Raw genomic sequence first — 12,700 nt, forward strand, 5'->3', positions numbered from 1 at the left:
GCAGATGAAATCAGAAAGGGACAAGGAATGAAATATTGTAATTTTAGACAGTAGTATATGGTCCTGCATGTGTTTAAATAAAAATAGCCTATTTTTCACAAAAAGTAGACTTTTATTGATAAATGAAATATTTGTTGCTTTAAAGGGAAGAATTAAGACAATAAAATATCTTTAATAGATGTCTATTGTTTATGTAAAAACAAAAGCCAAAACAACTTCCTGTTTATATTATGATGATGATATCATATTGTTAGGCTCTCTGATCCTAGTCTGATGGAACATCAATATTAATTGAAAAACGCAAATATTTTATTTAGTATTTGTTTTAACTAAAAACTCTTTCATCTATGATTTTGCAATTCAGTCTCAAATTATTTTCCAGATGAACATTAGAAGATGATTAAGCAAATTAGTTCACAGAGTTCTCTCTCACCTTTCTCCCCTGGTGGTATAACAGTATTCACAGACATCATAAGATACATGCCAGCAATCAAAGGTTGCCTGCAGAAAAATAACCACATTTACCTCGCAGCTTTATAAAACACTTAATTAGTAAAACGCTCCTCTGCAGGCTATAAGACCTATAGCAGTTTAAAAGGTTCCCATAGGCAAAAATATTACAATGTATTATTATTACTACTACTACTACTACTACTAGTACTATTACTACTACTACTACTAATACTACTACAACAAATCACTTTTCAAGGTAGAAAAATCATAAAATCATAGGACTGGAAGGGACCTCAAGAGGTCTTCTTTTTCAATCCCCAGTACTCAAGGAAGGATTAAGCATTATCTAGACTAGAGGTTTCTCAACCTTTTTTCTTTCTGAGGCCTCCCCAACATACTATTAAATCTCCATGGTCTAGCTGCGTCAGAACAACTATTTTGTTGAATATAAGAGCCAGAGCCAGCATTAGGGGACAGCAAGCATGACAGTTAGCCAGGGCCGATTGACACTGGGGGACTTGTGAAAAAATGGTTACCTACCTTTCATAACTGTTACTCTTGAAGGAATGTTGCTCATGTCCATTCCATTCTAGATGCACTCATGTCCACATGCATGTTCGTCAGAAATTTTTGACTTAGTGGTATCTGTCGGGCTGGCTGGCTGAGGTCCCCTTCTCCTGCCCAAGTGCTGTGCTCATGCTGTGGTATATCAGGCATCACTGGCCCTATGCCCACAGTTCCCTCTCACTGACAACTCCAACAGAGGTGAGAGACAGTATTGGAATGAACATGAGCAAAACATAAAAAAACCCACAGTTAAGAAACGTATGTAACCATTTTTTTTTTCTTTTTCAAGTGCTTGCTCATGTTAGTTCCATTCTGGGTGACTTACAAGCAGAATCATTGGAGATGGGCTCAAAGTTCACAGACTTGCAGATTGGACCACTGCTCTGCCAAAGCCAGCATCACATCAAACTTGCAGGGTCACCACATGGTGTGAAGTGGACATGCGGAGTGCATGGATAACCAGAATGTGGCCCAGATTTCTTGGATTTGGCACTTGGGCAGTGAGAGCTGCCAAGGATGCCTGAGCCCTCACTGAATGAACCATGTCTTATTGGACACGGGGCGCACCTTTGCTAGCTCACAACAGTAGCAGATGTAGACTGTGATCTACAATGATATTCTTTGGGCAAACACTTCACCCTGTATACAATCATAATGAATGACTGTGTGTACTTAAGGAATGCTATGCTATTTGTAGAAGGTGAGTGCCCGTCTGACATCCAGGGTATGCAACCTGTGTTCTCTATTCATCACATGAGGCTTTGGACAAAAGATTGGCAAGAGTATGTATAGACTAGTATGGAATTGGAGATGACTTTGAGGGGAAAATCTGGGCATGGATGCAACTGGACCTTGTCCTTAGAGAATACCATGCAAGGTACTTTGGATGTTTACACTCTGACTCTGAACACTCGACAAGTTGAAGTTGTAGTGACGAAGGAAGGTGACCTTCCAGAATTGAAACAGGAGGGAACAGGAAGCTCAGAACTTTGAAGGGGGAACCCATGAGCCTTCAGATACCAAGAAGATTCTATTTCCTGGACACATGGGTGAGGATGCTCCAAACCTTTCAGAAACTGCACCATCATAAGATGGACAAAAACTAACCTGTCTTGAAATGGAGGATGGAACACTGAAATGACCTCCTGCTGTCCAGCAGGACTTGCTGGACACTGGTGGAATGCTCGTTCACCACCACTCTGCCACGTAGCAGCCAGGTTGTCAAGTGCAGCGGATTGGCATGGGTCTGATACAGAGCCAGCCAAAGATGCAGCAGCAGGTAGGTGGATGATGACAGACTCAGCAGCATGACACCCAGCACAGACAAAGCCACAAGGATTACCATATTTTTGTCTTGCTTTCCTTTAGCAAAACCCTGGGGTTCCTGGGCACTTCTGACCACAAAATCAGGAAAGCATGTGAGAGAGATCCACTGTCCCTGCCCTGCAGAGAGCAGAGCACATCACACTTGGTCTGGTATGCCAAGAGCATATTAAAACATATGTCTGTCTGCTCCTCCATCTCCTCTGCCTTTAGGCCCAGGTTCAAAACCACCATATAGAGCAGCATCTAGAGGGGCCTTCCACCACCACATCCATAGAGAAGGTGAGCGAATGGACCACTGGGGGAAGTCCTCACATTCCAGGGAGGGAAGCTTTGAGATGAGCACTGGTTCCTCACTCACCACAGCATCTTCCATCAAACCCAGTGACAACGATGCCATGGGTACTGACTTGGACCTGTCCAATGCACAAACTGAAGGCTGGTGGGAGTGGGGCAATGGCATGACAGGGATTCCTCCAGGCACCCCAATGGTTTCCCCACTTGTCATGCTGTCAGGGTGGCACCAATAGCGCAGACACAACCTCCAAAGCCCAGTTCTGTTGCTCTCTTGGAGTCACAGTTCAATCCTTCAGCTAACCAGAGAAAATATCCTCTGTTGACCATAGTGGTGTCAGTGAGGTTTGGGTCTGGTGGATAGCCATAGCCACCAGTGACCAATGTCAGGAGTGTTTCGACCAGTTTTAGTAGTATGGAGAGCAGCGCCATGTCAGGGAGCAGCCTCCAGGTCTTGGTGTCCGTGAACAATGACATGACAAAGAACGGTGCTAGAAGACTGGAAGCTACACCTGAGTGAGCTTTAGTGCAAAGACAGAAATCAGAAGTGTGGTACTGATAACTCATAACAATGAGCTGGAGACCTGGGCTGATGCAGAGAGCAAGAATGCCCTGGCTCCAGAGATCATTGGCACTTGCTTATCTTATGCGAGGACTTCACTTACAGGCACAGGTCTGTTACATGTCAATAAGAGACCTGGGCACACCCACCTGGGGCAAAGTCCCTGCTGGGATACCAACTAACTGAACACCTAACAGATATTTAACTACTAACAAAACCCAGAACTATTTACAATTAGAAGCATAAGGCTGAGACAAGAGAAAGTACTGCTGGCTGCTTGCAAAGCAAGGGACAGAAGCGTTCTGACTAACCACGCCGGGCAGTAAGAAGGAACTGAAAGGATGTAGAGCTGGCAGCACCCAATATACTTTAGCATGAGCGTGGCACTTCAGAGGACACTATAGCTATCCCTAGAGATACCGATAAAGCAAAAATCTCTGACAACCATCCACATGGGCATGTACACACCCAGAATGGAATCAACCTGAGAAAGCACATTAAGACAAAGCTAAGATGGCCAGGCTTCGGCCCTTGGGAGATGTGGCTTGCAGATGCTGGCTTTAGTCCAAGCTGATGGGGCCTCATCTAGAACCATGGATCTAGAGCATACCTGACAGGTATTTACTTAATTTGCTGTTAAAAATCATAATTAAAAATTATGGAGATTCCATAACCTCCTCAATCAACTTAAGCACCCACAGAGTGATGGAATTTTCCCGGATGCTCAACCTAAAATACCCATACTGCATTTTAACCTCATGGCTTCTCTCTCTATCCTCAGCAGTTATACAGAACAATTTTTCTCACTCTTCCTTTATGTACTTTAAATAATCTATGTAATTGAAAACTGTGATGTCCCCCTCCTTAGTCTTCTCTCCTCCAGACTAAACAAACCCATTTTCATTAGTCTTCCCTCATAGGTCATGTTTTCTGTTCCTTGAATCATTTTAGTTGGTATTTTCTGGACTTTCTCCAATTTGTCCACAACCTTCCTTAACTGTGAGGCCCAGAATTGGACACAGTACTCCAGTTGTGGTCTAATCAGCAAGAGCAGAATTACTTCTCACAGTTTGCTTACAACACTCCTGTTAATATACCAATTATAACAGTGGAACTGCTGACATATTTAGCATGTGATCCACTATGACCCCTCGATCTCTGTCTCCGGTACTCCTTCCTACGTAGTCATTTTCCATTTTGTCTATGTGCAACTGATTGTTCTTTTTTAAGTGCAGTGCTTTGTAATTGTCCTTACAGAATTCCTTTCTATTTACCTCAGACCATTTCTTCAGTTTGTCAAAATCATTTTGAATTCTAATCCAATTCCTCCAACACATTTGCAAGCCTTCCCAGCTTGGAATCATCTACAAACTTTATAAGCATACTCTTTATGCCATTATCTGAATCACTGATGGAGACATTGAACTGGACACAGAACCAATCTGCTAGAATCCGTTTGATATACCCATCCAGCTTGACTGTGAACCTCTCATATGTAGTTTCTGAGAACATTATTCAATTACTTGTGCAGCCACCTTAGTAAATCCACAATAGGTTGTATTTCCATATTTTATGAGAACATGCAAGGCAGCATCAAAAGCCGTACTCAAGTCTAAATATACTACATCCATCATCTCCCCCCTATCCACAAGACTTGTTACCCTGTCAAAGAAAGCTACCAGGTTGGTTTGACATGATTTGTTTTTGACAGATCCATGCTGATTACTGCTTATCGCCTATGAACTCTTAGATATGTATAAACTGGTTGTTTAATTGTTTGCTCCGCTATTTTTCTAGATACTGAAGTTAAATGGATTTGTCTGTAATTCCTCCAATTGTATTTTTATTTTCTTTTTTTAAAGACAAGATTTATTGTCCTTATTTATAGATTTCCCATTTTAAATCCTCTGGGATTTTTCCCTTCTTCTGTGAATTTCCATAGTGGCTTAGATATCTTTAGATACACTAAAGAGAAAAAGGTGATCATGATATGATGTAGCTCATTAAAATGTATATGTGTATTTCTCTTTAGTTTCCCCACTCCTCCAAATTTTTAGTACCACACTTGGCTCCAAAATGAATGTCTCTAAATAGTGTTACCATATATGTGTAGCATAATGCAAGGAAGTTCCATAATATGAAAAGATTTGACTAACAAGTGGAAAATGGTGAATTTTATGGTAAAGCTATAATATTATTCAAAGCTATTGTTCCTGTGTATTCATTTCAGGCTGTGCAAAAGAATTTTGAACCTGTTTCCACTCAAGTAAGTGACCAAATTGACATCTGCTTCAATGGCAATACAAGAACATTGCAATAAATTTGGATCAACTGAATGAAACTTATTAAAAGTACTTACCTTTGATGTGTGAGATGTAAAGTTACACCAGAGCAATCCTTGTGTTTATCTGCACAAAACATGCATCAGGAGTTTATTTTTTAAATGATTTCAACTGGAAGCATAAGTGCTAAGTGATTTTTAGTTAGTGGATAAAAAAAGTTAAAGAGCAAGACGTCTTTGCTACACATTACACTTACTCTCCCTGTAGCAGTCTTGATGCGGAAATTGTATTTGCATCATCATAATTCTCTGAAGCATGTAAAAGTCAGAATAAATGTATTTATTGTTCAGAACTACAGCAACCTGGAAGTCATAGTGCTCCACTTAGTTTATAAAGCAAAATCAGGAATGATCTTGAGCCTAAAAAAGTAACAGACATTTTCTGTCTGGAATTTAAAAATACAGAACTCTGTGCCTTGAAATGGACATGCGAGTTGAGGAGAAGGCTTTTTGTAAAGCCAGAAAGCAGTTGTTTTGTTACACAACAAAATAATTTGGCAAAGATTGCAGAAAATGAATCATTTTTGCAAAAGGGAATCTCAGCTTTTTATCCATTAAAAGATAATTCATTGACAGAAATGGCCAAATTGCCTCATTATAAAGTCACTTAGCTACTGTACTTGAAGAAAAATAAGTCATTTCCTACAACTATTGAACTGTTCACCATCCTCTAGAATGTCCAGCATCATTAATTTATGTAATCATTGCTCAATGAGCATAACACTTCAATTTAAAAAGGACACAACTTGATGTCCAGTCAATTTCAGAATTAAAAGTGGGTTGAGATCTTTAGCCGTCTTGACTTTTATTTTGTTTTTATAGGCATGGTCTCCTATCCCAGAAAATGTTTTACATAGAAACTGGCAGTGACAAGATAATAAATGTGCCTATAGAACAAATGCTATTAAATAAACAAGGGGAAATTGGAGAAAATGCGAAAAAGTTCTTATCTATTAATCCTTTTCTCATTCTTATGTGATAGCTGTAACAATTACAGATGAAAAATGTTAAAACAAGCGAATTTTTTAATTGATGATATATTTCTAGTTTCAAATAATTAACCTGAAATAAGATGCCTCTGTTGAGGTTCATTATGATGCACAAGAAGGAACATCATTGCTAATGGCATTTTTTAGATAACTGAACTCTGAACTAAAGGAAGCCTGGAGAGCAGGATCAAGCCTTTTGCTACAAAATTAATTTGACAGATTAAAATAGGATGCTGATAAATTTCTGCTACTCAGGAAGCAACTGTAGTTTCAGAAGAGTCAATCTGAACAGTATGATGTGTTTTCTTCACACTGGCATACGCACCCTTTTTTCAAAAATGAGTGATGAATGTATGCAGATGTGAGAAAAAGGGTGACCACAGTCTGAATAGGCAGGAAGGGTTACAATTTAAACAAAAATCAGCTAAGCCTTTTTATAACTAGATATTGTGCTGCATGCAACATCTCATTGTTAACTGATGAACTTTACTTCAGGTTTCTTTCATTAATATTTGAGTTTGCCTTAAAAAAACTTCAAACAAAAATAGGATAAACAGACAATGGTAAAAAGTAACTCTTTTTGTAGTACAGTTTACATAAGAGTTATTAAAAATGCTACATCAATAAAGAAAGTTGCCAAAACAATCTCTCGCATATCAATCATCATGATATTTGAGCACTTATGTTTTCTTGGTTACATTTTTTCAACAGGTATTTCTACAACAAACAAATTGAAACTATAAGTCACTGGTGCTGAATATTTAACACACAACAACAAGGCAAAAAACTCGTCTTGATATCTGTAAAGGAAACAAAATTGAATGCAGGTTTCTTATCCTAATCATGCCTATCAAGCAGGTAAGACCTTTTACTATAGTCATCTCATATGTTCAAAAGAAGTCTAATGAGGCTTCTTGAAAAAAGCATGAAACAAAAACAGTTGAAAACTCAAGTGGCAGCACAGATAAGAAAAGCAAATCCTTTCAATACAAATGGAACTTCTGACTGCATCTCACAACTTATGTGGAGTGAGCCCCAAAACAGAAAGAATTGGGTAACTTTTAATGCTTTTTTAGAGTGGGTGAAATATGTTTTCAGCAGATACCACAGGAACAATTACATTCAAAGTAACAATGCTACAAACCAACTCAACACCACAATATTCTCAAAATTAGTCATTATTGTTGGCCCCTCTCTCCCCACATTAAGATAGAGAAAAAACAACTTGCCAAATACAAATGGTTCATCATGAAGAATGAGAAATTAAGACTTTGATGGGATGCTATTCTTTTTAAAATATCATACAAATGTATGCAACATGACTGGTTTAGTACTAATCTTTTAAACAAAGCTTTAGGTAAGAAAATCATAATGCCCAAAGAGGGTGAAAAAGTACGTTCCCACTGAATTATAAAATAAAGCTCTTGTTATAATGAAGATGTGCTACTTAACACCGATTTTAAGTATATTTATTTGCTGAGAATTCTAAAATCCAGGAAAAACCCAAATCACTCACAAAACAAAAAAGACTCTGTTCTGGTATGGCTATGGTCTGAAGAAGGGGGTCTGTCCCATGAAAGTTTACCTAATAAATTATTTTGTTAGTCTTTAAAGTGCTACTTGACTGCTTTTTTGTTTTGATAGTACAGAGACTAGCATGGCCTTCTCTCTGTTCCAGATCACTAACGTGTGCTTTGTAAGGAATAGCCTTAAAAACACATTTTGAACTACACATTGAACCTCTCTAACCTGGAACTCTCTCATACTGCAAACTTTGTAATTTGGCATGATGTTAGCTCGCCATTGACTAAGTTTGTAGGTGTGACCAAGTTTCCCGTGTTCCCATAAACTTTGTTTGCAGCCATCCGTCCTGGCTCTCAGTGGTCCATGCTGTTATTTAGCTGTAGTTTACCCCTAAATGTCTTTTAAGAGCCCAGTAAGCAGTGGAAGTGTTGGTAATGTGCTGAAAATACTGACTTTCCATCATCCGGCAAATTCTCATGTCTGGCAATCAGGTCCTAAGGGTGCCAGATGAGAGAGGTTCAACCTATATTATGTTATTTAAAATATTACATGCATGAGACTGCATGTTAACTTTAAACTAGTCTAAAACTTCATATTTTATTATCATGAACACATTTTATAATTTCCTAGCAATTAATAATATTCAAATTTAAATGCATAAGCACTGATGCTTGGAGAACATTGGTCACATTTTAACATGGAAAGAATTTTTTTATTAATACACTTAAAGAGGGCAAATACTGAACCATTTTGCGTATGTCGGGCATTCAAATAAGTGAGCAATGCATCAATGCATACACAAATTATTTAGAAATCTTTTAAAAAATTAACTTGGCCTATTAAATTCTGAGTGATTACACACTGAGCACACAGAGCTATGGTTTTTCAATTTCTATCTCAAGATTTTAATATCAAAATTTTGGGTGGTTCTAAGGAAAGCAAGAATTTATTTTCTATGCTGTTAGGTCACAGCGAATTCTGAGCATACAATTTAGATATAAAGTGAAAAAAAGAGGATGGTGGGATTGAAAGCTAGAGTAGATGAGGGGAAAATGCAGTAAGCAGCTACAAAGCAGAGGTCCAGAGTGAAAAAAAGAGAAAACAAAGAAAGGAGGTGGAGATAACTTCTTGTCAGAAAGAACAATACTTGTGAATCACAACAAAACAAACGTTGCTTCCAAAAGAAACGAGAGATCACAAAAACACCAGGGAACGAAAGTTACTGGATCTTGAGTAAGAAAACTAACAAAGTAAATAAAGGAAAGAGACAAGAATCAATTTCTAGACTGTCTAGCATTTCTAAAAAGCTTCTATATTACATCTATTTTTCTGACAATCTTCAGGAACAGGGACCTACCCTGCCTGGTCTCATCCCCTCAATTAATGGCATCTTTATGTCCCACAATCTCCATTTTTTATGATTTAGTTCCTTCTTGAAATCATCTCTATTTCTCATTTCCAGTTTCAAGTTGTGCTAAAACTAGATATTTTGTCTTTTTTATTGCACTGGCTGCAGTATTACAAATCTTGGCTTGTACAAATTTGAAACTGTATACTAGATTATTATGTAGTAAGACAGAGGTAGCTGTGTTAGTCTGTGTAGCAACAAAACCAAACCGCAGAAATGTATCATTTTAAAGACTAACAAAATGATTTATTTAGTGATGTGCATTTGTGGGACAGACCCACTTCATCAGATTAATCTCATTTCCAATACAGACTGACATTTATAAGTACTGAGGACCGAAAAAAAAAAGGCAATAAAAACTGACAAATCAAGTTGATAGGACTGAAGGAGGAGAAGTAGATAGGACTGAAGGAGGAGGATGTTAAGTGTCCTGCCTGAGATAATTACAAGCACCAAAGGAAGGGAACCAGTCCTTGCAATGGGTGAGGTAATTGGTGCCTCTGGTCATACAACGTGTTAATGTGTTGAATTTGAATATGAATTCCAATTCACAAATTTCTCCCTGTAATCTCTTAAATTCTCTTTGTTCTAGCACACAAATTCTCAAGTCTTTAACAGCATGGCCCACTCCACTGCACTGTTCACTGACTGACTTATGTGTATTGAGATTCTTGATGTCTGCTCTTTGTCCATTTATTCTTTGGTGAAGGTTTTGCCCAGTCTGTCCAACGTACATAGTGGAAGGGCATTTCTGGCACATAACGGCATATATAATGTTGCTCAAAGTGCAAGAGAATGTGCCTTTGATCTTGTAACTAACATCCAGTGATGGTATCCCCAGAATAAATATGTGGACAAAGTCGGCAGCAAGGTTTGTTGTAAGGAAGAGTTCCAGGGTAAGTGTTATGGTGGTGTAGCCTCTGATTGCTAGTGAGAATCCTTCTTAGTTTAGGAGGTTGTCTACACGAGAGGACAGGCCTGTCATCTAGGGCCTTCTGGAGTGTAGCATCATGATCTAGAGTGGGTTGTAGATTTTTAATGATACATTGCAGGGGGTTGAGTTGGAGGCTATAGGTGATGACAAGTGGTCTGTTATTGATCTTCTGAGGCCTACCTTGGTGTAGTTCATTTGCGGGTATTCCTTGGGCCTGTCAATCCGTTTTTTTACTTCTCACGGTGGGTAATTAAGTTTTCAGTCTATGTCAGTAGGATCAGAGCAGATGCAGTTATATCTAAGGGCTTGACTATAAATGATGGATTGTGTGGTGAGTCCTGGATGGAAGCTGGAGGCATGTAGGTAACTGTAGCAGTCAGTCGGTTTCTGGTAGACAGTGGTGTTGATGTAGCCATCAGCGATTTGTACTGTGGTACCCAGGAAATGTACTTCTTGTGTGGAATAGTCAAGGCTGAGACTGATGGTGGAGTGCAGGTTGTTAAAATCTCTGTGGAATTCTTCCAGAGTCTCTTCACCGTGGGTCCAAATGATAAAGATGTCATGGATGTAGCATAAGTAAAGGAGGGGTAATGGAGGATAATGTATTACGTATAATGAGGGTTGGAAAATGTTTGTTTCCACTGAAAACAACAAGGAGTCTTATGGCACCTTGTGGCACGCATCTCATGAAGTGGGTCTTTGCCCACGAAAGCTTATGCTCCAAAATATCTGTTAGTCTATAAGGTGCCACAAGACTTCTTGTTGTTCTCGAAGCTACAGACTAACACGGCTACCTCTCTGATACTTGTTTCCACATACCCTTTGTTACTTAAGGCCAAATTTTCAAGTATGTTTAGTAATGTTTGTACCTCATTTCAGGGGTCTCCAATCTCAGACACTTTTAAGGGGCTGGTTTTCAGGAAGCATCAAAAATCTTAGTAAAGTTGTCTGAAGCTGGACACCCCAAAACAGAGGCACCTCAAATTACCAGTCACTTATGAAAATCTTCACCTTCAGGGCAGAGCAATTTTCCTATGTAAACCTGTCAAATGTACTTCGGTCTACTCATCCTCAAATGTTTTTTACCTTTGAAATTTTCAGAGCACTGAGCCAACAGGCAGTTTCCTTTTAGTCTCAATTTAACAATATCTATGTAAATCCACAACGATCAACAAACAAGCTAAACTTTATATATTGCCATAAGATAAAGCACTCATTACTCAACTCCCAGCACCACTTTATTGTAGATAATAGTAAGTTGACTTTCCATGAATTATAGCAAGAGTAAATTAATATAAAAATGGAATAGATTCCAACTTTGTGGAAGTGATCACTTAGAAATGGCTTTTATTTATTGTTTGTAAATACAGGGGCCTGTGCTAAATAGCCTCAAAATGTGTGCAGAGAGAAATGTTCTTTAACAATTGCCTCTCCTCCCCACAACACATCTTTGAAACTGTCAAAGCTACCGAGCACTCAGTTCAGCACCACTGAACAGAATTAAGCACATGGCAGTGGATGTCACAATCTCCAGTAGATTGTTTCTAATAAATGCTGTTACAGCTAAGCAACCGTGGTGAAATATTGCACTAATCCAACAAAATCTTAAAATCATCTTTTCAACCTGTCACTCTGGCTAGTCCAACTCCTTTGATTTTGTATTTCGGCTATGGAGCAAGTACTCATTGCTCTAGGATAAATAAATTATTAGCTTCCATTTGCTCTAAGGCAAAAGCAAGAAAATATATTCATCTAACTCAGAAGCAGGTTTCTTTCAAGTTGGCTTTCTATCCTGGATTTCCAACAGAGATCACACAAACAGAATCCTGCCTTTGTTACTTCTTTTACCAATACAAAAACAATGGCACAGATTAAAATGCAACCCTATGCTTTCAAATATAAATAGAGAATGTTTGCTTTATCATCACATTAAGATTAACTTTCTGAAAATATACCGCTAAACTAAATCCTTTAACCAATGTGTGCTTAATGACGTAAAGAAAATATATTGAGCATGCCCCATGTCACTTCTCATCAGGTGTTACAGAGAAATGTGTTACTAAATATTAGAGCTGGTTGAAAGTGTTCTGACAGACAGGTTGTGCAACAGATAATAATGATTTCTCAAAATGTATGATGTTCTGAAACGATCTCTAAAATTCAGCAAAATTTCTGATGGTTTTCTAAAAAGTCACCCACCTGATCTCTTCCAAGGCCATACAAAACCAGGTGGGCTAACACAGAGCCAGAGCTCAACTTCTGATGCTGTTTTAGTCTTTCCAAAAGAAAATATTGAGGAATTTCA

The 12,700-nt window shown here is 38.5% G+C and overlaps 1 protein-coding gene across 8 annotated transcripts in view; it reads right to left on the minus strand.

The window, feature by feature from the left end:
• PAM (peptidylglycine alpha-amidating monooxygenase) overlaps window positions 1-12,700 on the minus strand; it is a 273,477-nt gene that overhangs the window by 88,743 nt on the left and 172,034 nt on the right. For all 8 annotated transcript variants that reach the window (XM_074995279.1, XM_074995278.1, XM_074995277.1 and 5 more), the window contains exons 8-9: window positions 5,559-5,607; window positions 434-501 (exon numbers count right to left, since the gene is read on the minus strand). In XM_074995279.1, the coding sequence (XP_074851380.1) occupies window positions 434-501; window positions 5,559-5,607 (117 nt within the window). The remainder of the gene's footprint in view (window positions 1-433; window positions 502-5,558; window positions 5,608-12,700) is intronic.

This window comes from Carettochelys insculpta, chromosome 5 (assembly GCF_033958435.1).
Source record: "Carettochelys insculpta isolate YL-2023 chromosome 5, ASM3395843v1, whole genome shotgun sequence".
In the NCBI taxonomy this organism is placed as follows: domain Eukaryota; kingdom Metazoa; phylum Chordata; order Testudines; family Carettochelyidae; genus Carettochelys; species Carettochelys insculpta.